Source organism: Cervus elaphus, chromosome 9 (genome assembly GCF_910594005.1).
Source record: "Cervus elaphus chromosome 9, mCerEla1.1, whole genome shotgun sequence".
NCBI lineage: Eukaryota > Metazoa > Chordata > Mammalia > Artiodactyla > Cervidae > Cervus > Cervus elaphus.
Window position 1 is genome coordinate 58,341,381 of NC_057823.1, and position 25,589 is coordinate 58,366,969.

The following is a 25,589-nucleotide window of genomic DNA, read 5'->3' on the forward strand; positions in this document are numbered from 1 at the left end:
GGATTATTTGGAAGAGAAACAGTTTATAGGGCTGAGTAACATTTTATATATTGGATAATTAATACATAATCAGCACATCACAGGGCCCAAAAAATGTCTAATTGACTTGACAAATATTTACAGTAGTTAGAGTAAAATAATTCTAATCCTTTCTTTTAAAAAAAGAGGAAGGTATCTGTTTATCATGTATTTTCCTATTATCCTAGAAGACCTACTTATGAAGAAAGGCATGTAGGGCTAATCGGGGCATTCAGGGAATTACTAAGTTTTGCAACTTTCCCACCTCTGATCAAAAGCACAAGATTGTGGTTACCCAATAGCCCAGGCAAATAGTCAACACTTGCACAGACTTGCCCTGAATTTAATAAGTATTAAGGTTGCATCCTGCTTATGGTTTTGAATCAAAACATTTACTGATTTCATCAGAAAGGAAACAGTAAAGGAAGAGGAGAAAGACTGGTTTTGAGTGAAATAACTGCTCCCAGCCCTTTTCTTCTGTAAGGTACAGTATCTGTTATGGATTAAAGTGTCTACATACAGCAATTTTGGAGCTTTGGTATTTATTTTTCTTTTCAATGGCTATCTTATCCATTATAATTCATAGACTATTAGTGTTATAGGATTTAACTGTTGTAAATGTTTTAGTAAATCTATAGTGATTTAAGCTATTTTTATTATCTTTGAAAACTTTATTATACCAGTAATATATATTCATTGTAGAAAAACTACAAACACACCTGAGCAAAATTAAAAAATTAAAATCAATTGATAAGTCCAGTGGGCAGAAGTAACTGTCACTGACATTTGGGCATACATTCCTTTAGTCTTAATATTATATTTCTACTTAACATTCTTAAATAACCTGGGCTCATATTGCTTGTGAGTTTCTATCATCACTTAATTGTGTATGTCCTTTATGTCATTAAATATACATCTCCACTATAATTTTCAATAATTTTAATATGTGTCTATCTTCTATTCATCTACTCCACTATTTATTTATCCATTTATCCATTACCCTATTGTTGGACATTAAGGGTGTTTTAAAATACCACAAATAATTATATGAGGAACATATTTGGGTATATATCTGTTCCATTAGTATAAATTTCTAGAAGTGGTATTTTAGGGTCAAATAAGGACATATTTGTAAAACTGTGACTAATTTTTTACTGGTTTCTTTTCTTTTTCTTTCTTTCTTTTTTTTAAATAATTATAGACTCATGAGAAGTTGCAAACATGGAAGTAGTATGGGGAAATCCCTTGGACCCTTCACCAATCTTCCCTCAGTGATAACATCACATATAAAAAAAATACAGTATAAAAAGTGTAACACTGGCATAATATTAGGTAGGCCGAAAAGGTCGTTTGGGTTTTTCTGTAAGATGGTATGGAAAAACCTGAATGAACTTTTTGGCCAATCCAATACAATCACTAGGCCACAGACTTTACTTGGATTTAAACAGCTGAATTTTTTTTTTAATATTAATAGAATGGTAAGATGTATTCTCTCTTTCCTACATCTGCAGATGCCTTTAAAACTCTCACACAGCTGCCTTTAGCATTCCTTTCCAACCCTCCATAGAGGAAAGAATACAATGATACATAGTAGACTATTGTCTTTTATTAAAAATTAAGGGGAAGAAATGCAAGTAAAACTCTCTCACCCAATGCAGAGGTGGTTGAATCAACATTTATGGCACAGAAAACAGGTAGGATTCTGTCCTTCTTTTGGTACTTTGCATCACTCCAGTTTCTTTACTAGGGTGGTTTCAAAAAGCGGGGGTACTCCAACACAAAATAAGTAACAGTGAGTCACACAGGGAGAAAATCATTCATTTCTCTTTCAGGCCTTTGATTACATCAAGGAGAAAGCCTCAGTTTAGGGCTAGTCTTCAACGCCTCTCTCATACTTGGTAATTCTCCCTCTTTAACAAACTGTTCAGGCTTCAAGTTCAGAGGTAGGCAGGCAATATCAGTCAACTGGAATTCAGTGGCATTTTATTAGTTTAATGAAACACACTTTTGCCTTCAAATTGCAGCAGATGAAACTGGTTTTCCATTTACAGAGTATTTTTGAAGTTCCTTTTTAAAATAAATTTATTTCAACAAAAAAGTGATTTGATGTAAATATATATATATATATGATTATGGCTAAAAGCAACCAAACAGGGATCTAGTTCCCCAACCAGGGATCCAACCTGCACCCTGTGCAGTGGAAGCACAGAGTCTTAACCACTGGATCACTAGGAAGTCCTGTGTAAGCATTTTGGTCAATAAAAAAATTGACCAGTCACCTGGCCTGGCATATTCTACTTAAGAGTTGAGCTTGGGAGAGAGGGAGAACAACTTGACTCCTGGTTCTCTTATGGGATCTGCCTCCACAAATGAAAAAGGTGAAGAGAATTCTATAGCTATTAAGTACTTATTCGATACATCATTTCATAGACCCTCAGAACAACTCAATGAGATAGGTTTCATTACTAACTTCATTGGAAACTTGAGGAATCCAAGGGATAGAAGAATAGAATAATCAGCCCAAGTAATCCATCTAGGTACAGGCAGGGCAAGGATTCAGACTAGGTGACTGCTGGTTCCTACCATTTCTCATGAAATTTAAAGACCATTAGTCATCTCTGGGCTTTCCCAGAGGCTCAGCAGTAAAGCATCTGCCTGCAATGCAGGAGATGCAGGAGACTCCGGTTCGCTTCCTGGGTCAGGAAGATCCCCTGGGGGAGGGCATGGTAATCCACTCCAGTATTCTTAACTGGGAAATTCCATGGACAGAGGAGCCTGGCAGGCTACAGTCCATGGGGTAGCAAAGAGTCAGACACAACTGAGCACGCATGCATGCACAGTCATCTTGAGAAAATTTGGCATGACTCTTTATCCTTCCCAGAACTTTGGGTCACTGTGGGTCTGGTGATTGCATAGGAATTCCCTGAAGTATATTCCTGACCTGCAGACATCCTTCTGATTAGAAGGGAAATTTCAGTTCAAAAAAGACAAAACATCTAATAGCCATTCAACCACTGCCATTCTGCTTTCCTATATAGTTCCACTCTTGGAAGGATGTCCGCTTTTCTCCGATCCTTGAATAGTTCCAAAGGTTTCCCAATACCATTAGAAAACCAAATCACAAGGGCAAATTCAGCATCATGGAATCAGATAATAGAGCTTCATTCAAATATTTAAAACCTATATTCAAATTTATACTAGGTACTGAGGACAGAGAGCTAGGAATTACAAAGCATGGGGTCTGCCAACAAGAGTCCAGGGATAGTCAACAGAGTCTTCATGACCCTTTGACATAATACCTCAGATTTCCAGCAATTAAACTCCTTTAATGGATTTACGGATTTGTTTACAAATGATTAGGTTTATGGAAACACTCCCAAGACCTCCAAAGGGTTAAGAACAGATTAAATGAAAAGAGCACGTCTCTAAAATGATAACTCCAATGAGTAAGCCAATTTGATTGACAAAACTGTCTGTACACCTGTTTAATGATTTAATTTTAAATTTGAAAGACACTATCTTAGCCTGAGACAAACACTTGCTTGCTTGAAGGTAATTTATTTGGGAGCAAAGGTTAGGGATGAAAGAGTGATACAGGGAATGAAGGAGAGATGATATGAGGATCATTATCACGTTAGCCACCCAATAAGTGAGTGGTACTCATGCCACAGAACCTTCTGAACATGCGTCTTAGTCACTCGGTCGTGTCTGACTCTTTGCAACCCCATGAACTGTAGCCCGCCAGGCTCCTCTGTCCATGGAATTCTCTAGGCAAGAATACTAGAGTGGATGCTGTGCCTTCCTCCAGGGGATCTTCGCGGCCCAGGGAGCGAACACTCACCTATTATGTCTCCTGCATCTACAAGCAGTTTCTTTACCACTATCACCACCTGGGAAGCCACTGAACCTTCTGAAGAGTCTTATGAAATCTCAGGACTGCTCATGCCAAAAGATGAGAGGAAGAAGCATTTACCATAGACTCACCATTAGTGAAAGGTGGTCCACACTTTTGGATCATGCCCCTGTGACTAGAGAACAAGTTCCCATGGGTATCTCGTATGGCAACATCAGAGAAGCTCTGGAGCAGGAAGCAGAAGGGGCATGGCAGGGTCCTGACAGTGCCAGGTAGCAACCACTTGAATCTGGCAAAACTTCTTAGTATAAGATGTGAGGCGGAGAACAAAGTGACATTCAAGAGGTCTCCAACATAAAACTATTATCAACAGCCTAGATTTAATTTTTTTTTCTGGCCACACCACAAAGCATGCAGGATCTTAGTTCTGGACCAAGGATCAAACCTACACCAGTTACATTAGAAGCATGGAGTCTTAACCACTGGACCACCAGGGAAGTCCCTGCTCAGATGTAATTTTTTAAAAAATTATGCCATTCATTCATAAATGCACCCAACAAACATTTATTAAGCATTAACCACATGCCAATGACTATGTTAAGTACAAGGGATAGAGTAGTTTGTCTATTATAAGTGCTTTGCTCTCTTGGAACTTGCAGTCTATTGGGGGGAATCAAGGATTCAACAAATTATTACAAAAATTACTGAATTACAATTGTGATAACTGTCATGAAGCATAGGATGATAAACTTTCTAGTAATGAGAATCAAGGAAGGCTTCCTGGAGGAAGTGGCATTTAAGCTAAAACTTGCAGAGGAGGAGGTGAAGAAAACAAAGTGTGGGAGTGTAACTAGGAAGAGAGCAACTAGAAAGCAAGTTGCAGGCAGAAAGAAGAAATGTGAACAAATACCCAATGGCAGAAAAACTTAAACTATCCCGAGTAAAAAGAAAAATCCAGTGGGACTGGAGTGGATGAGTGAATGGGGAGACATGGGGGTAAATTGATGAGTGAGCAGGAACCATATCACGTCTGGCCTGACAGGTCAGAAAAAGATCTCGATTGTATCCTAAAGTCAATGGGAATCTACTGAGGGATATTGCACAGGGGAACACTTACGATCAGATTTTTTTTTTAAACATAAATCAAGGTATGCTTGTACATACAAGCAGCAGAAGCTTGTAAATATCACACAGCAGGTATTTAAAAAGAGCACAGTCTGTAATCAGTACATAATCGTACAAATATAAACAGGAGTGTTGGGGTGAGGGTGGTGGCCTGAGCCTGGAGTCTGGGAAGCCTTGCAGAGTTAACCTTTTTGTTTGTTTTGGAGGACTGATTGTTCAGTTGATTTGACGCCAGGTTTGCATTTGGGTAAGCCAGGATGAAATCCCCATTGAAAACTCTTTCCCTGCTTCAGAAGCTTCAAAAGAAAATTTCTCCTCAAATTTCCACTAAGACTACCTTCGTAGGTGGGCGGTGGTAGGGACCACCTACAGGGTGTGATCTGAAAGGTGCTAAAACACCACTCCTGTTCAGTGTAAACTTTCTCTGCCCCACATTAGTGTTGGAAATTCTACCATCACCATTTCATTCTGAAGAATTTTTAATTGTTAAACATAGTAGCACTGGATCTGTTCTGACTTCCTGAAATGGAGTGTTCTCAGGGATGGGAGAATCTGAAGCTTTTTGAGATGACTGGCCACACAGGAATAGGGAGGGGCCATGAGATGGGGTAGGTTACAGGAGGCATCCATAATATTGCGTGTGTATCTTTACAAACACTTATGTAAACATACACGGTGTACTTAGGGCAAATACATAACTTTATAACACAGGGAACGATAATGATAAGGAACCTAGGCCCTGGAGTTAGGCCAACCTAGATCACAACCTCTGTGACTCTGGGAAAGTTGTAGCATTCGCCTTGCAGGGTGGTTGGCAGGAAAGGGAGATAGTCTGTTCAAAGACTTAGCACTGCTCTGGGGCATAAATGTTACATTACTTGTCCTTGTGCACGCATGTGTGTGCCAGTGTGTGAAGGTGCAGATGTGGGTATGTAAGAGAGAGAGAGGATGTCCAAGAACAGGAGAGGGGAGCAGGTAGAGTTCCCACAGGAGTGGCCCCCTCTGCAGGGTGAAAGGACAGGGGCCACTCACAGAGGAGGTAGATCAGCTTTACCAAGCGGGGACACCAAAGGGTCTCAAATGGCAAGGGGCGTCCTGATAAGCACAAAATCTAAAGTGGAAATAAATTGAAGGAGACAGGTAATAAAGCAAGGTGTGGTGGTGTTGAAGCTCAAAACACCCTCCATAAAAGGGAGAGGGAAAAAAAAAAAAAGAATTGAAAGTGATCTCTGAAATTGACACTGATCCAAACTAGGCCTCTACACTTGAGGGGGACATATGACTTCATCTGCTCCATCCCTAAGATCTCCCCTGTTTTGAACTTCAAGCATGCTTGCTTTTTCAGAACTGACACGGAAGAACTTTTAAAAACAAACAAATCACCACAATCTGTTTGCTTTCTGCCTGGTAAGGAATTGTCAGCCTTATGTCTGAGAGAGAAGACACAGTAAAAGGAGAACACCCACTATCTAGTCCCAGCTCTGCCCCTAACTCACTGGGCAGCTTCAAGGAATCTCCCAACTTCAAGAATCTCTCAGCAGCCTCATCTGCCAAAGAATTTGATTGGTCACTTCATTCATTATCTTTTGACTTTCTGCCGTCTTAGATGAGGTCCAGCTCACCTCAAACATCTCTCCCCCTCTTAAAGTTGTATCCCCACAGGACATGATAATGAAGGTCACAGATCACCTGCCTCTTGCTCACTGTGTCTCCTGGGATGACTTATTTAATGTCTCAGGTCTCTCTTTCCTTCTTCATAAAATGAGGGTAAGAGGCCAGTGTATTGTGGGGTTGATAGAAGGATTAAATGAGCTCATGAAGATAAAATATTTACAACAATGCTTGGCACAGATAAGAGCTACACTACTCTGTTGTTAGGTATTAATAATAAGATTATTATTATTTACTTTATTGGATAACTTTGTAGCATAGTGTTAAAGTGTTAAATGAAATATATTATTGATAAATCAAGAAATAGAAGTATAAGCATTATTTGGGGCTATAAAAGGCTCCAGTGGGTAGGGTAAGGGAAGCTAGAATATTATGTTTTCTTTTTACCTTTGTAAATTTATTATTATTATTTGGCCCATGCTACCTAGCTTGGTGACTTGTGGAATTTTAGCTTCCCGACCAGGGGCCAAACCCAGCCCTTGGCAGAGAAAGTTCAGAATTCCAACCACTAGACCACCAGGTAATTTCTACTTTTCTTTTTTTAAAAAGCCCTCCTGTGCTTTGATTTTTCAAGGATGTGTCTGGACTACCACAACACTGTTGTTTTGTTTTGTTTTTTTAATTTCATAAGATTGAGCAAATAGATCGCTCAAGTCCATCTCAAATCTCACAGTTCAAGGACTGACTGATTTTATAGGGCAGTACTTTTTAGGTGACAGGTTTATCTTTGTGTTCACAGCTACCTTAATATGTTTGAACTTTTCAGGAAATCCTCATAAAGGTTTGAAATAAATACACTTTGGCATGTTCATAACTTGAGTGTGTTTCAATTTCCAGGAAAGGACAGAAAATGAGGAAGGGGAAATATAAACTTAACCTTAGAGTAAATTGACCTATATTTTGCCCCCTTGTAATCTTTTCCCTGAAATCGACTCCCACAAAGGAAGGATCCGTAGCACAGTGTGAAAGCGCAAAGGACAGAACGGCGGTGAAAGCGTTAACTGGGCTGGGTAAGGCGATCCCTGAAAAGAGTTAAGACTCGAGTTAAAGTTTTTAAAGCGGCGGCAGCAGCAGCAGCTCCAGGGACAACGGAAGCCGGTGGAGGGAGCCTGGCGGAGCATCGAGGGGGACCGTGCTGAGCTGAACTCAAGCTCAAGGTTAGTGGCCCCCCGCACACCTCCGCGTGCTGACATCTTTGGAGCTGTCTCAGGAGGCCGGCCGCCTTCTCCCAGCCTGGCTTGTCCTGTCTGCCTGTCTCCACCAGTGCGGCCACCGGCTTGTGCCAACCCTCCCGCTGAGAGGGACTGGGACCTGTTCCCAAGCCACTCTCCTTAAGAGGGGACTTCTCAGACATCCACAAGGAAACTGTTTCTGGAACAAGGATGATTTTCAGAATACACACACACACAGGTACGCACATACACACACGTACACACACACACACACACACACACACCTGTATACGCTGCCCCATCTTGGTTCTTGCAGGTTGTGACCACAATCCTAAATTCCTATCTGCTTCAGTCGAAACTGAGAACAGTTGTCAAAGTAACAAAACAGGCTGTGCAACTTTATCCTATGGGAGGGATAGTGTCTCTGAGGCTAAGATAATCAAGGTAAGAAGGCAAAAAAAGAGGAACGAAAAGAAAGAAAAAAACTTTCAAGCTCCACAGCTTGGAGTTGAGGCAAAACAATTTTTGAAAATTAGGTTCTTGTAGAAATTGTACATTGCTAGAACAAAGTAAAGGGGGAAGATGTACTGTGAAGGGCAGAAGTCTACAACTACGGGAGCTTCCCATACCCTTATGTAAACAGCTTGTTATCAGTGTGATGCAGATAATAGATACATTTAAAGAAGGGAAAGAGAAAATAGCTTAAGAGAAATTGCATCCTGAGGGGCCTTTCTTTTTTTTTTTTTTTTTTTCCATTTATTTTTATTAGTTGGAGGCTAAATACTTTACAGTAGTGGCTTTTGCCATACATTGAGATGAATCAGACGGACTACCAGAAGGCTTCATCCTTGGAGCCCCGGGTCAGTTCTGTCTCCCCCCTCCCTCCTTGCTCACGGAGAAGCAATGAGTAAGTTAGTCCGGCAAGCAGTCAGAAGCTGTATTGGCTGCTCCCTCGCATCCTCCAGCAGGCAGGAGTCGAGGTCTCTACCTGCTAGCACTGAATCAGAATGAGTCATCTGAAACTTGGGTGCGGAAACAAAGTCCCTGCGAACCGCCTTATGAGGCTCTGCCTCCTGTAGGTGGGATATACCTCTGAAGGCAGTCACAGTTTTTTCCCTCTTCCTTTCTCCTTCAGACAAGCGGGCATCCTGACGCTCTCAAGAAGCCCTGTCTCTGCCCCACTGGCTCAGCTGACCGGACCATGTGGACTCTGCCCCTCCAGGTCAGGACTGGAGTTTTAAAATAAAATGGATGACGTGACGTTACTTGATCTTCTGGAGTGCCCCGTGTGCCTTGAAAAGCTCGATGTCACCGCCAAAGTTCTCCCTTGCCAGCACACCTTCTGCAAGCCATGTCTCCAGAGGATTTTCAAGGCGCACAAGGAGCTGAGGTGCCCCGAGTGCAGGACCCTGGTGTTCTGCAGCATCGAGGCGCTGCCGGCCAACCTGCTGCTCGCGCGCCTTCTGGACGGCGTGCGGGCCGGACAGGCCTCGGGGAGAGCGGGGTCCTTCCGCCGGCCCGGCGTGCTGACCCCGCAGGACGGCAGGAGGAGCAGGACTCACCCCAGAGGTCCGCAGTGCAGTCCTTTCCGGCTGGTGCCTAACGTCAGAATCCACATGGATGGGGTAAGAAAGATCTCATCTGTTCCTTCGTGTTTCCTTGGAGGTTGGGTTTATGTGCGCCAGCAGTTGGGGCTTCTCTTCTTTTAGCTCTGTTTCAAAGGGCCGCTGCCGAGGATTCCCTGAGGATAAGTTTCTGTGGGTGGTTTGTCGTACGGAGACTCAGTGGAACCGTGAGCCTATCCAGTCCAATCAGGAACTCTTAAAATTCTTCAAGCTACCCAGGTCCTCCCTGCTTCTAGTCCAGTAGGTGGTAGAACATGGAAAGCCTTCTTGATTGTTTATTTATGCATGTGTTTATTTTTGACTGCACTGGGTCTTCTTTGTGGCGTGCAGGCTTCTCGCTGCAGCGGCTTCTCTTGCTTGGAAGCACGGCTATAGAGCCTGCGCTCAGCAATTGTGGTGCACAGCCTAGTTATTACTGGCATGTGGTATCTTCCAGGACCAGGGATCGAACCCATGTCCCCTGAATTGGCAGGTGGATTCTTAACCACTGGACCACCCAGGAAGTCCTTTGATTATATTCTTGGTCTTTCATTTCTGCTGTTCTGAGGCCAAACCAGGGCATGGGAAATGCACAGAAGATGAGAAAAAGAAAACCAAATCCAACTGCTTGTCACTTTTGAGATCTCAGAGAAGTTACTAAATGTCAGGTTTTGTTTGCATTTTACCCAAATCCATCCTTCCACTCCCAGTCATAAAGTGCCATGATGACAACACTCATTCACAATCACTCAAAGTTATCAAGACACTGGATACACAAAGTTCAATAGGGAAAGAAGCATGTATATGGGTGGAGTGACTGACAGGAAAGGCTGGGCTGTGAAGTACAACCGACATGTACAGGAGACCTGAAGATTTTTTTTACTTTACAAAATGAATAAAGCATACAGAAAATGCACATCAGAGCCTGCCATGAAAAATGAAGCGCCCCAGGTGAGCCGCAGGAGACCACCCAGTAATGCGTTTTGTGTTTGGACAACGTGAATCATCCTGTCCAGCCTTGTGGGCACATCCTTGGGACTTTATGTGACCTGCCTGTGAGCCTCATTCTGGGAAGCTGGGGAAGGGGATAACTTGAGAGAAGATCATGGTCCTTGTGGCTCCAGGAAGATTAGTGGCTATCACCCCAGAGTCAGTGTGTTCAGGTGGGCATGGCTTGCCATGGCCTGGGTGGTTGGCATACTCAGAAATTCTGTGAAGTGCCACATAAAACAAGCTTTAACCCTGGCAGCTAACCACAACTTTAACCATGACTCTCCACTGTGAAGAGTAGCAGAGAGTGGGAGGGTCTTCCCTGGACTCCTTCCCATCCAAGGAGAATAGGCTCGGGTGTGCATTCAGGATAAGTTTCTCAAATACTCTTCTCAACAGCCTATTACTTCTTGGGTTCCGTGCACCCTTAAGCCACCCATGCAGCAGGGTAGTGTGGAAACTTTCCAAAAGGAGAGCAGGAAGAAACCGGGCATCAGTGTGATTTCTTCACAGCAGACTTTGTATTGCCATTGTGCCTGTGTGTGAGAACACATTCCACAAAAGGGCTTGGCGCCCTCCTTTCAGGCTCCTTATTAGCCCTAGGTCTAGCCATCAATCAGAATCCACAGGCTTGGAAAAGGAGGGGTAGGGGAACCTGCTTTCTCAGGCAGGCTGTGTTTACAGAGCATCAGGCTGTATCTCGGGTCAGCAGATCTCCCTTTGAATTCCTAAGACCCAGCAACCTCTCTCCTCCCTCACCCTGGAAAGTCTGACTTGCCTCCCCGCAGGGCTGAGTATCATCCATCACTCACAGAGTGCTGGGAGACTGGGAGGAGGCAAGTCCTCTATCACCTTTGCATATTTTTGTTCATGCTTTCATCTTTTTGATGTGGCTATGTTGCTAAGAAAAGGTAGCAACAGATGGATCCACAGCTACCTACTTTTTGAACCACAGAGAATTCCCAGGTCCCTCCTGGCATGGGGAGCTATCGGAACTAGAGCTCTTATTCTCTTATAGGAATAAGAGACAGCCAGTAAGATCCTGTGTGTCCCTAGAAGTCTTTCACGAGGACACGTCACTGCAGACCAAGGGGCCGGTGACGGGGTTGTGCCCATCCTCCGAGCTGCACTGGAGTCCTGCCATGAGGCTGAAACAAACCAAGCCATTGAGGGCCCCTGCTTTCCAGGAGCACCTAGTTTAGTGAAGGTGCTCTATGAGAGGGCAGAGCCAGGGGCCACTCCACACCCTCACCCATTTCCTCCCTTTCCTGAGCCCACCTTTCTCCATGTGGCTCATCGCATCCCTTTTGACTCTGTCAGTGGGGATGTGAACAAACTATTCCTGGACGTAAATACAGCTATAATTCTGCATCCTGTTCTACTCGCCCCAAATCTAGCTGCCTTTCCTGAAGTGTGAAAGCAATGGTGCATCCCTGGGTTCAGACAATTGCACATTATCTGAGAGTCTACACACTATTCTGAGAGACAGAGGTGTGGCCTTACATCCTCAGTCAAACCCTCATCAAGCTACTTGCCCTCTTGGCCTCAGTTTACCCAACCCAGTCAACTGTTAATAATACTTGCTACCCCTCTTCCTCCAGGATAGTGTAAACATTATCTTTACAACATACTCATATCACCTTAGAAAACCTACGCTGGATAAATGCAAAGCATCATCATTATCATTCATTTAAACTGACTATATGACTGTGGGCAAGCCACTTCAGCTTGCTGGGTCTCAATTTAAAATTCTGTAAAATGGGAAAATATATTATAAGAGTGGAGAGCCATGGTGAGGCTTAACTAATGAGTGTTTTCAAGGCACTTTGAGATCCTTAGATGAAAGGCATTTGGAAGATCGTTATCATAGTAAACATTATTATTGACTGTTTACTGTGCCCTGTCGTGCATGAGACATTCTACAAAACACAGCAGGAGTGATAGTCCTTGCAGAAGAGTGTCATAGGTGTTATTATTGAATTTGAGTCTACAAGGAGTCCAGGCCAGTATAATACTAAGTATAAAGTACTCTACTAATAGGGCATAAACAACCTGTTGTCACGGGGTACCATTTTGCAAAATACTTCTTCCAGAGGACTCAGTGTTAAAGTGGCATTCTCAAAGAGTTCATTTAATTTCCTGTTCAGGAGCTTTTTAAGTCCAAAGTCTGTTCTGCTCACCTTGCCTCATCTAAAAAACAAGCTCATCGAGATCTTTCTGTTGGCTCAGAGAGGCCTGGTACTTTTTGTGCTAGCCAGTATACCAGGGTGGAACCAAGAGCCACACTTCACAGCGCCAACCCGAGAGAAAAAAAAAAATAGTCCATTGTGCCTACCTGTCTAAAACCCTCCCCAGCTAGTTGTGTAAAAAGAAAACTTGAGAAATGGCTGTAGGTTTCTACAGCATGCAATCATTTCAAGCCAGCAGGTAAGATCACCAGACTCCTGGAGGACCCATGTCGGTGCTGATGTCACTGGTTCTCACTCCTTCCCACATTGTGGCCGAGCCAAAAGAACTTTGCAAATCTTCGAGAAGGTTATGGACTTCTGAATTGCTGATCACTCTCCCTCTTTCCTCCACTACCCTTTAATAGTATTTCTGATTTAGAACAGGCAGGAAAGCAGTGAAGCTAAAAACTTGCAAAATTAGGCTTTGAAAAAGCCAGATTTTAGATTCTGATTCTGCCTCTCGATAGTTGCATACTTCGGATGAACCTCAGGGCCAGCCTCCAATTCCCCTCTGTAACCTGGAGATAATAGCGGTACCTACCTGCGAGGGTTGTTGGGGAGAAATAAACGAGACAATTCATGTCACTTAGCTCGTAGCACCGTGATTGGTTCATATTACGTGGTCAATAAATTTTAACTGGTATTGTTATTGTTATTAAAGCAACTCAAGACTTTCCATGCTAAATTATGTACCATCTCTCTTGTTAATCAAGTGTCCCGCAGAGATGGTCCTTGGTACCCTGATTTTTGGTTGGTATGTGTGTCTCCAAAGGATGTGATGCCATAATTCAGATGTGTGATTCCTCCCAGCATGCGCTGGCTTGGCAGCTCATTTCCAAGACCCTTTAGGAGCTAAGAATGGATTCTAGGAGAAAACAATGCTAGCCAGCTTCTCTTCCCCAAATGGCGAACTCAGCAAAACACCATACACAGAGCAACAACCTGGCCCACCTTCCCAGCATTGCCAATGCTTCATTAGCATCTGTCTTTCCTTTCCCCTGCATCTTTCTATCCCCAACACAAATGTTGCCGCCCTGGGTCTTGCAGGGCCAGACTCTCTTCCTTCTTTGTTAAACATCATGCCAACCACACACATTCCTATCTTGCTTGCCCTACCTCAGCGAGAACACACCTGCCACCTCCAGCACACAGACCAGGTGGCTGTGTCCTAGAAACTTCTTCAGCTGGTGTGGCAAGCAGCTGAGATGAAAAAATGAGGTCAGAAGGCACAGTGGGGAATTGAGGCTGGGGAGAAACCAAAAGGCATCCAGGCCCTTTCCTGGGTCTCAACTGCTGTGTCCTACAGCAGTGCTGCGACACACATGGTCATCTCTGCTAAATTTGCAAGGTAGGTAAACCATCCCAAGCCCCTGAAGGCAGATGGCAGTGGGTCAGCAAGGCCTGGATGTGGCAAGTGGAGGAGCCAAGCTTGAGAAGTCAGGAGACCCAGATAGTTCTCCAGCCCCTCCCACCTTTGCAAACCTTTTACAAAACCATATGTCTCCAAAATGACTTGACCCCCAACCTGTGTTGATGTACCACCTTCTTAGTTACAGTCCTCCCCATTTCACTGCTTAATGTTTAAAGACTCTGGTCAAACAGAGCTGAGTTTATGCTGGTATTCAATTACTTTTGAGCTGTGAGGCCTCAGCAAGTCACTTAACCTCTCTGATCCCCAGTTTCCATATTTGTGCACTGGTAATATTAATGGTGTACGTATGTCACATTGAGATGATGTATGTAAAATGCTTAGTATACTATGGTAAATGTTAAGTAACAAAACAGTAACAATAGAGGACAAAGTCTGAAGCATTGGATTTGGAGCTCTTTGTACCCACACATAAACATACAGAGACCTCTGTTCAAAAATTAAGCAAAGGGGATAACAAAAGAAAAAGGGGTTTTCCCTGAAAAGACAAAACTAGGGACTTCCCTGGTGGTCCAGTCGTTAAGACTCCCCGCTCCCAATGCAGGTGACATGGGTTCAATCCCTGGTTGGAGAACTAAGATCCCACATGCCAAGTGGTGTAGCCCAAAAACAAAGGCACAAAACTACAGTGATGAAAAGGTGTGGTTTTCAGTGGTGACCAGGGGTTATGGGTTGGGAGAGGATTTATAAAGGATAGCGTGAGGGAATTTTATGGGATGGAGGGACTATCCTGTATCCTGTTTGTGGTGACAATTAAATGAATCTATATATGTGTTAACATTCATATGAATATATGCCAAGAGGGGAAAAAGTCAACCACTTTATGACAATGTTTAAAATAACATTTTTAAAAATGAAAGGAAGCACTTGTACATTTCTTTGAGTCTCTACCTGATTTTCACCTGGCCCGCTCTGATGTCCCTTCATGTCTGTGTGTATTGGGTCAATGCTATTTTGGAGAAGGATTTTGCCATCATTTAAGCAATCAGGGTAATTCCTGTGGGTGGGCTTCTCTCTATTTTAGCAAGCTATTCTATAACTGCCTCAGTTTTCTCATCAGTTAGAGGTATCTGGCCCGTAGACAAATAGCAGCGCATCCCCCAGTGGAGATGGCCCAAGCAGATGGCTGGGGCAGTAGGTTCTCCTTACTCAACATCAATTATCCATCACGTGTACTGGGGCATGTCACCTAAGTGATTAGTCAGTGCATATTTTGTGTTGTTTCGATGCCTCTTAGGAAAGGTTGTCTGCCCACGTGTCCCTTCATACTATGAAGAGATTATGGAACAAGGGAAAGTGCTTGTTGAGCCCTTGGCATGCAGAGCATCCCCATCTATCTCATTCCAGACGCCACTGCGTAGCTTTTGGCTGAGCAGGGACCAGCTCACATATGGTTCTCTTCAATCTCAATATCTTCCCCCTTTTTCATTTGTTTAATTTAATTTATCTTTACTATTTCATTTGGCCTGCTCTGGGTCTTTGTTGAGGTGTGCAGGTTCTTCGTTGGGCACAGGGGATTTCTCTAAGTTGCATCGCGCAGGGGCTTCTTTTGCTCCCGAGCGTGGGCTCTAGAAGACCTAGGCTCAATAGTTGTGGTGCTCAGGCTTAGTTGCCCTGTGGCTTATGGGATTTCTGTTCCTGGGCCAAGGATCAAACCTGTGTCTCCTGCGTTGGAAGGCAGATTATCAACCACCGGACCAGCAGGGAAGTTCCTCTTTCTCATTTTTGAATCTATGCTTATGTGTTAGACCTGTCTTTGACAAACTGTATTATGTAAGTGATTAATGGAGGTTCCATAAAGCTCCAGAGTCAAAGAAACCTCAGGTTGAAACAGAGTTAAACCTTTTTTCTTTGCTGCAGGACTTTTCCGTACTTTTAGTACTAAAGAATGGTGAATCTCCAAGTAGCGGACAATGGTAAGAAACATTTCCCAAATTCCTGTGACAGAGGTAACCCTAACACTTTTATTAGTGCCTTGAGTTATATTAATTGTCCACAGAACAAATTTTGGGAAATGTTGTCTCATACTAATGCAGAGATAGCTGAGCCCTCAAAGAGAATCCCTATTATAATTAGAGACTATTGATGCATTCCAAGAAGAATTGTAGGCAAGTTTTTGTTGTTAGAAGATATTTTTGGAAAACTGTTTGAAACTTGCTACCACCACTTTCTGCAGTATTTATTTAGCTTCTATCATTTTATTTTTTGGTTATGCACACATCATATGGGGTCTTAGTTCCCCCACCAGGGATCAAACCCACATCCCTTGCATTGGAAGTACAGAATTCTAACTACTGGACCCTAGCTTCTGTCAATAGTCAGCCATAGGTACTTTGGGAATCTACATGACAAAGGAAAGATTCTACCTTCCCAGTGCTTACTGTCTGATGGTAAAACCAACTAATTAGATACGTGTATTAAGCATATGTGTATAAATATATACATACATATCCCTGATTTAAAGATATTATCTATTATAAGATATATTATTTAGTTATAGCCCTAAAGGGAATAAAAAAAGAACTACTATATTAGATGTTCACTGTAAGATACATCCAATTTTAGAAATGTTAAGATGTGAAAAAAGGACTGTCTTACTGAAGAGTACATATTGTCTGATTCCATTTATATAAAATTCCAGAAATGGCAAACTATAGTGCTTTTTGGGTAATGCAAATGTTTTGTGTGGTGTTATATAGGTTTGTCTAAATTCATCAAATCGTACACTTAAAGAATACATTTTTGGTATATAAATTATAACCCAATAAAGTGATTAAGACAAAGAAGTCTTAGACTCAAAAGATAATGGTTTATGAAAATGTCAGATGAGGAGGTGGTTCAGTTTAAGGGAAATGAAGTTTGGCTAAAAAAAGAAACTTCCTTTTAAAAAATGGGCATTTTAATGGTTACGAAGGACACAGTCAGGGCTTGAAACGGCAGGGTCTAGGCTGGGCACATGGGGGCGAGGAAAGATGAGATATCTTGAACAGAATGGAAGTTGGGAGAGAGGGAGAATGAGATGGAGAGGAGTTGGCGTGACTGGTTATCTGCTTCAAAACCACCACTAGGAAGGCACATGTCAATTACTCTGTAATGAAGTCTCTCTGTGTCTGCTTCCATGTCATCACGTGGCCTATGGGTTGTATCTACCTGATGGATTCAGAGCAGCCAGACAAGATATCTCTGCTCTGAACAGGTGGCCAAGCTCCCTGGGTAAACTGAGGAGCAGTTTCCACTTCACTGGCAGACGGACCACTCTTTTTCATTGAAATGGTCAGGTTACCTGACAACCCCAGCATGCAGGAACGCTAGCCAGCACATCCACAGCAAGGGGTAGAACACAGGGCAGGGAAAGGCAAGTCTGTTCGTCATGAGCTGCTTCCTGCAACTTGGGTCTGTGTCAGCGCCAGGGTCACACTGTTCCCGATGCCTGACTCAGAAGCCAGGGCATTCAACAGACTGCCTCTAAGGGCCTGCTACGTGCCAGGCTCCATCTTGAAAGCTCACACCATTGAAAGCTCGTCGCAGGAATGCTCATGGGCTCAGACTCCAGGACTCAAATAGCAGCTGAGTTCACTTTAGATCTCTGTCATTTTTCCAATCTTTTATCCAAGCACCAGCACAACAGGCAACTTGTCCTGGGTCTGGGTCTCAGTACCATGCTTGGAGCATATACCTACAGCCTGGCCCAGATTAGGAACCCTCAAATGTTTTTTGAATTAATGAATGAACACATTCACGTTTTTGGTAGACTTTACGGAGTCATGGAATAATAACCCCTCATAATGTGGAAATTAACTCTTCCTGAATTGAGCCATGACAAAGCTCTATGAGTAATGAGCAGCATATTACATTAGGCATAAAGCCACGTGGTGGATGAAATATTCTGGAGGTGAAACACCTTATTAAATACCTTTTGGGGTGACAGACAGTACTGCCCAGAAAACATAGTGGGCCAAGTTCAAAGCCACTTAGCTCATGAATTGTTAACCCTAAGAAGATAGGAAATGTGTCTCCATATATGACCAAATTCCTGTGTCGGAATCCACAAATGCTATGTACTCCTCTGATGGTAGGGAAAATATTCATGATGAGTTAATTTACACTTAGCCCCAGTGACAGAAAGGATGAAGCATCAGAAGAATTTGCCAGCGAGTTATGTGCTAAACTGTCCTGGCCGCCTCCATGAAGGAAGGCAGCATTTCAGATAGGAACATGGCTCCTGCACCTCTCAGGCTGACAAACCTATGTCATACATGTATATAATATATAGAACATAAAATTGACATTTTTAGCCATTTTTGTGTGTATAGGGCAGTCGCATTAAGTATATTTACATTGTTCTGCACCCATCACCGCTATCCATCTGTCTGCAGAACTTTTCATCATCCCATACTGAAACTCTGTACCAATTGCCTCCTGGTGGGTATGTGTACGTGTGTGTGTGTCTGTGTGTGTGTGCAGATAGACAAATAGATATTCACATGTATATTTTTAAACTTCTTTCTGGGTAAGAGGAATAAGTCTTTTAGTATCATTTTTTAAATATATATTGTAATTTTCTGCTGCTCTGACCTTAGACTTCCAATGAGATAAGCAAACAAGATAACGCTGTGATTCAGAACCAAGGCTCTTCATTCATGTGTACTGGCTGTGTGCTTCTGGTCATTATTTAGTCACTCTAAGCATCACGGCTACAAGATGAAAATAGGGAACTCAGCTCCTAGGGTTCTTGGGAGGATTCAGTGAGGCAATCCCTGTGAAGTGCTTAGCACCGGTCTGGACAGGGTACGCTCCGAGTAAGGGTGAGCTGTTTGCTCGCACTCATCCAGGTCGGTTAACTTGTAAAGCACTACCACGCTTACTGCGGTCAGCCTGCTATTTTACTGCATTGAAGACATGGGGGTAACAGTGATCGTGGCTTCATTTGGAGGATGTCAAGACAACCCTTGTTAAGTTCTTCGCACAGGGCGTGACACATACTACTTCTTGATAATAATTGTGAGGCATTATTATTATTTCCTATACCTCATTCAATCAGCAAGCATATACAGGATGCCTTTTATGAGTAAGACCCAGTGCCAAGCTCTAGTAAAGAACAAAAGCAAATAATATATGATTCTTATTAACATGTACACATGGAAGAGACCCAGGAAAATGAATAATTCACCAAAATGGCTGAAACCCTGCCTTAAAGAGCTCATGGACTTTTGGGAGGCAGCCACGTAAGGTAATAATTACGAGGCAGGTAATAAGTGTTAAAACAAAGGACTTACTGTGTCAGGCACTGAGTCAGGCACTCTTTACTACAGAATCTACAGAATCTCACTTAACTCTACAAATATGAGATGACTGCTACCATTTCTGTCTACTTCACACGTAAGAGGTTTGTGCTCAAGAAGTGTTCATATAAGAAAACACAATGGGAGAAAATGGCTGCAGATCAAAATTGAGCATTCCTGTATTTATGTTCAGGGTAGTTATTGAGGTTACATTTTATTTTATTTTTTTTAATGCAGCTTGTTGTCTAGTCACTCAGTCATGTCTGACTCTTTGCGATCCCATGGACTGTAGCCCACCAGGTTCCTCTGTCCATGGGATTCTCCAGGCAAGAATACTGGAGTGGGTTGCCATTTCCTTCTCCAGGGGATCTTCCTGACCCATGGATTAAACCCACATCTCTTATATTGGCAGGCAGATTCTTTACCACTGAGCCACCAGGGAAGATCTAAATGCAGCTAGTCTTTTTTTGTTTGTTTTTAATTTTATTTATTTCTTTATTTGGCTGCACTGGGTCTTAGTTGTGGCACTTGGGATCTTTAGCTGCTGCATGCAAACACTTTAGATGCAGCACGTGGGGTCTAGTTCCCTGACCAGGGATTGAACTCCAGACCCTGCATTGGGAGTGTGGAGTCTCAGCCACTGGACCACCAGGGAAGTCCCTGCAGCTAGTCTTATTCTTGACCATTCACAGCAACCCTTGACACTGAGGACTGCAAACCTCAAAATACACTGAGAGGCATGTACACTGGGTGATGAGTTCTGGCATCATGGTCCCCACACCGCTGATTTGAAAAAATATGCCTTTTGGCTGCCATTCACACTCACAACATGGAAAGCCAAGAAGATTGATGAGAGAGCTTGTATTATTCACTGTTAACCTAAGGAGAAATAAGGCAAATATTTCCCAGGGTGCCTGATGCGAACCACCCCCGGTTAAGGGTATCAGCCACCTCCCAGTGTGAACCACTTGCCTAACTGGGAAATTGGTCCACGTGGCCAGCTGCAGCCCATTCTCCCATCTCAGTGTCCCCGTTGCTCCTCCAGGAAGTTAGCCCTCTGTCCCAAAGCCCAAGCCAGTCAGCCGTGGCTTCCTCCTCGGGCTTTCAGAGGCTATGCTCCAGCCTCCCAGCATATGTAAGCTCCTGGGGTAAGGGGGTGTCTTGTCTTCTCTGTACCCCGCAGAGCGCCTGAAATGCAACCAGCATTCAATAAATATTGAAGTACTGAATGCCTAGTGTTGGTGACAATGCAAGAAACTGCAGTTAGATTCAGCATCTTCAAGGCCCTGGTGTTTTCCCCTGGGACAAGAGGAAAGGAGACATCCCCGCTGTCTCATCCCCGGATCCCTTTCAGCCCCTGTCTTGTTGACCAGGGTGTTTCTTGACTCAAGGCCAGGTGTGTTAGGAATGGCACGTAAGTGCTTGCAGGGGATTCAGAGGTGGAAAAAGGAAGACCGTATGGAGTCAGATAGAGAGAACAGCAAAACTGGCAAGTGCATTCCTCTGAGCAGGTTCCCCTGGTTTTGCAGAATTAAGGATGATATCGCCACACACATAGGAGTATTTTAATTGGTTGCCAAGGCAATGCGGCAGAGTCAGTGGGCATGGAGCAGGAATAGATCTCTGCAGAGCTGTGCTCAGGAAGGGTGCTTGGCTGTGACATTAACGAGCTGCCTGGATGGGAGAAAGGCAGGGCTGCCATAAATCTTATTTGGGGCTTTTCTTCGAAATGGCAGAGAAAGGGAGGGGCAAAAGAGAAAACTTCTCTTTCTGGCCCTCTGGAGAAGCAGGAGAGGTAATCTTCTGGATTTCAAGTTTTTCCTCGGAGTGGTGAACTTTTGTGGATAAGGGAAATCCAAGAAGATTGGTTGCATGCTGGAAGGAAGAAGGAATGGAATGATTGAAGAACAGAAGGAGATGGCAGTGTTTTCTTCTTCTTGAGAGATCATAAAAAGGACCCAGGATGCAGGAGCCTGTATTTTCACAAAAAGAACACTTTCCATCTACTCCTTTTATTTCCCTTTGTGTGAGCAAGGAAAAGAATTTGCTATTAAATACATTTTTTTGGGGGGGGGGGCTTCCCACGTGGCACTAGAGGTAAAATACCTGCCTGCGAATGCAGAAGACATAAGAGACACAACTTCGATCCCTGGTTGGAAGATCCCCTGGGGAAGGCATGGCAACCCACTCCAGCATTCTTGCCTGGGAAATCCCAGGCACCGAGGAGCCTGGCTGGCTACAGCCCATAGAGTCACAAAGAGTTGGACATGACTGACGTGCTTAGCATGCATGCATGTTTCTATTTATTTTTTTGTTTTCTTAAGTTTTTGAATAACTAAGATTTTTTTTCCCCCCACAATCATAGAACTTTGTGGTTGAGACAGGTCCTGGGTTTTCTAACTTCTCTGTTCTACTTGCTGTCCCACAGCCTAGAGAATCAGGCAAATTCCATCACATGGCATGCTCGTCCTGATGGCTTGGGCAAGGAAGGTGGGACCAGAAGAGAGAGAAGCCAGAGGGGAGGTGGACATTTCTTATTAGCACCTTAATAACTATGACCATCACGTAGCACACACCATGCACCAGACACTGTGAAAGAAATATGGTTTTCTTGAGTTCTCCCAACAACCTCTGGGAGTCCATGATGTTTTCTCATTTTACAGATGAAGGAAGAGACAGGATTTGAACCAGGTTTGCCTTCATCCAATGACTGGGCTCTTAAGCAGATCAGTTAGGGTGCCTAGAACAACGATGGTGCTCCCTTGGCAGCCCAGGGAGCCCTGCACCATCTGCCATTGCCGGTCACTTCCTGTTGGCACCGACCCCAGCATTCTACTGTGGTTGATAGACTTCCAGAGAACGAGGTAATCGCTAACCAATCCAGCTCCATGTGCATGATATGCTGTGTCTTAACTGGATGCCACTTGGTCATAAATTGGAGGGTTTAAGTAGTAGAAATGCGTCTAAGTGGGGGAATAGAGAGGGAGACAAGAGAGAAGGAAATGGAGTCAGAGAAAAGAGAAAGGTAGGGATAGAGAAAGGTAGAAAAGACACATGGGAGATGTAGACAGGGGCAACAAAAACCAGGGAGAAGGAGGAGGAAAGGGAGAAGCTGATCAAGGAAAGAAGTGTGTGGGAGTAGCAGGGGTGCGGGGGAGCAACCTTGGGGAGATACGTTATCAGGAGACATGTCAGGCTTTGATCCAAAGCTGGTCTGCTTTTCTTGAAGTTAAACAGAGTTAAAACAAAATATTTATGCTCCATTCCTTTCAGAAACCTGTCATCAGGACAGGCAAAATGGTCTATTATAGGTGGTGAAAAATAGAGCCTGAAATTCAGGAAAGTCAGCTTTTAATCCTGGCTTAGCTGAGAACCAGCCCTGTGACATGAAATGTATCTGAGTGCTTAGTAAATGTTAGCAGTTACTATGGTTAAAGAAAAAGTCAGATTCTCTGAGTCTCTGAATTCCACTGTATCAAAGATTTTACAGAATATGGAAATGATTCAGAAGTATTTGCATTTATGTTTTAAAGAAAAAGATGCATAAATTTCTCCCTTTTCAAGGCTTCTCTGGTGGTTCAGTGGTAAAGAATCCACCTGCTGATGCAGGAGGCACAGGTTCAATCCCTGGGTCAGGAAGATCCCCTGGAGAAAGAAATGGCAACCCACTCCAATATTGTTGCCTGGGAAATCCCATGGAAAGAGGAGCCTGGAAGGCTACAGTCCATGCGGTTGCAAAAGAGTTGGGACACAACTTGTACATTGTTGCAAGTGGCAAAATTTCATCCTTTTTCATGGCTGAATAATATTCCATTGTATTTATGTATACCACATCTTCATTCATTCATCTGTTGATGGGCACTTGGGTTGCTCCCATATCTTGGCACGTGTAAATAGTGCTGCTATGAATATGGGGGTGCATGTTATCTTTTCAAATTAGAGGTTTTGGTATTTTTCACGTGTATGCCCAGGAATGGAATTGCTGCATCTTGTGGTAGTTCTTTTTTCAGGTTCTTGAGGAACCTCCATACTGTTCTCCACAGTGGCTACACAAATTTACATTCCTACATGTTGGTGATTTTTGCTATTGTTTAGTGTCATTATTGCCCCTGTCTTTGCATAGTTGTCCATCTTATTCTCCTGGGAGCAGCTGGTACAGGATCCAGTTGCCCTTTGCTTAAACTATCTAAAACATAAGCAGTTCTGTCTTATAAAAATCTCTGAAGTATCTCCACGCTGGAATTTCAGGAAGCAATGACACAGTCTTAGAGAATGTCTCTTGAGATCTCTTCCAGTAAAGAGTCTCCAGCCGTAATAAACCTTGCTAAAACAATACTGTAACAGGAATGCTACTCTTGAAAGCACTGTGGAAGACAAATATTTTTTATTCTGTACATTTGGGAAGAAACATGTAGCATTATGTGGGTGCAAGATATGTGTGTTAGTCGCTCAGTTGTGTCCGACTCTGCAACCCCATGGACTGTAGCTGTCCAGGCTCCTCTGTCCATGGAATTCTCCAGGCAAGAATACTAGAGTGGGTTGCCATTCCCTTCTCCAGAGGATCTTCCTGACCCAGGGATTGAACCTGGGTCTCTTGCATTGCAGGCAGATTCTTTACCATCTAAGCCACCAACGAAGCAAGGTAGGTTAGTGGTATAAACTAAATTCAATGAAAGGAAAAAGTGCTACATTGCAGTAGTAATACCACTAGTAGGTACTCATTACAAAATTATATATTGAGTGTTCTCTCTATGTACCAGACAGAAAACTAGGCAGCAGGATATAACCATGAACAAGACAGACATAAAATGTACACTCTCCTGGGATCAATAAAAGAACAAAAAAGCCATGGTCTTAGTTGGGTTCCCCCAGGAATTAGATTCTGACATGAGGGTTGAGTGCTCATAGATCATTTGGGATGCATGATGACATTGGTCAGGGAGTGGGACCTCATATAGGAGAGGGAGGTAACTAGTTAAGGTGTGTTTTGAAGCCACTCACCACAGTGGGTTACTGATACTTAACCCTTTGGAAAAACTGTAGGAAACAATGTAAAACTCAGACCTTAGAATTATCGTGGCCAAGAGGTGAGCAATCTGGAGCATTTAAACCCCTATACCTGTCAGTCATTGGTTAAGAGCTACCCCAAGGGGCACAGTATGTTCTGGGAGCTCAAGGGAAGTCTTCCAACAGACCTGCAGGTGCTGGGTATTGGAAGTGAAGCTGAATTGCACAGAAATGGGAATGGGACCTGAGAAGATAAGGGCAGAGCACTAACTGTGCCACTTACATGCACACGAAATAACCAAGATAATCACAAATTGTGCCAAGTGTCTGCTGTATAAACTAACTTTTATCTCTACACGGATGTGAAACAGAGGATGAAAGGGAAGATCCTTGATCAGGGGAGGCGTTTGTGCCGAGATCTGAGTGATGAAAAGAAGGCAGCTCTGCGATGAGGAGAGGATGGGTTCTTGTGATAGAGGACATCATGAGCCTGATCCCAGAAGGAACTCGCTGAGTTTGGGGAACTGACCAAACACCCGCTTGGCTAAGGGACGATAAGCAGTGAGGTGAGAGGCATGAGAAAAGGTTGCAAGGGAAGGTCTACAGGGACCAAGAAGCCATGGTCAAGAAGGGAACTCAGATCCTGGATACAAAGAGAAAGACTAAAGTAGAGACACCATCTGACCTGATTTTCAATTTAATATAGTACTTTGGCTCTTGGGTGGGAAGTGAATCTCTAGGGAATAAGAATGGAAGTACTGGGTTGGCCAAAATTTTCATTTATGGTTTTCTGTGTGATGTTATGGAGAAACCCAAGTGAACTTTTTTGGCCAACTGAATAGAAGAGCAATTTCAAGTCTTTTGGATGTGTGACCTGGACTGAGATGGTATGTTTGATGGAGAGAAGTGGATGGGTTTGAGAATACACTTGGAGGTAGAAACAGTGGAACTTGATGGATTTGGGCATGCAAACTGGACCCTTGAAACCTCACTGAAAACTCACTATGTGAAGCACTTCCATTTAATTCTTGCAACTTCTGTGTAATATAGATACCATTTACCTTCATCCCATTTTACAGGTAGGGAGACTGAGGCTCAGAATGAATAATTTGCTTAGGGTATCACAGAGATCAAGAGACAAAGCTGGATGTGGTCATCCCTGGTGACTTTAAGGTGCTCTACTGTCACATTAAATCCAAGAGGAGGTGAG

General features: G+C 43.4%; 1 protein-coding gene across 3 annotated transcripts in view; it reads left to right on the plus strand.

Annotated features, from left to right (window-relative positions):
• The first annotated feature begins 7,726 nt into the window (after positions 1 to 7,726).
• The window catches only part of SH3RF2 (SH3 domain containing ring finger 2), a 143,743-nt gene continuing 125,880 nt past the window's right edge, over positions 7,727 to 25,589 (plus strand). Inside the window, exons 1-2 of one of the 3 annotated variants that reach the window (XM_043913133.1) lie at positions 7,727 to 7,824; positions 8,975 to 9,464. In XM_043913133.1, the coding sequence (XP_043769068.1) occupies positions 9,087 to 9,464 (378 nt within the window). In that variant the 5' untranslated portion in view covers positions 7,727 to 7,824; positions 8,975 to 9,086. Of the gene's footprint in view, positions 7,825 to 8,713; positions 9,465 to 25,589 lie in introns of those variants that run through there. The other 2 variants (XM_043913134.1, XM_043913135.1) reach the window with 2 other exon arrangements.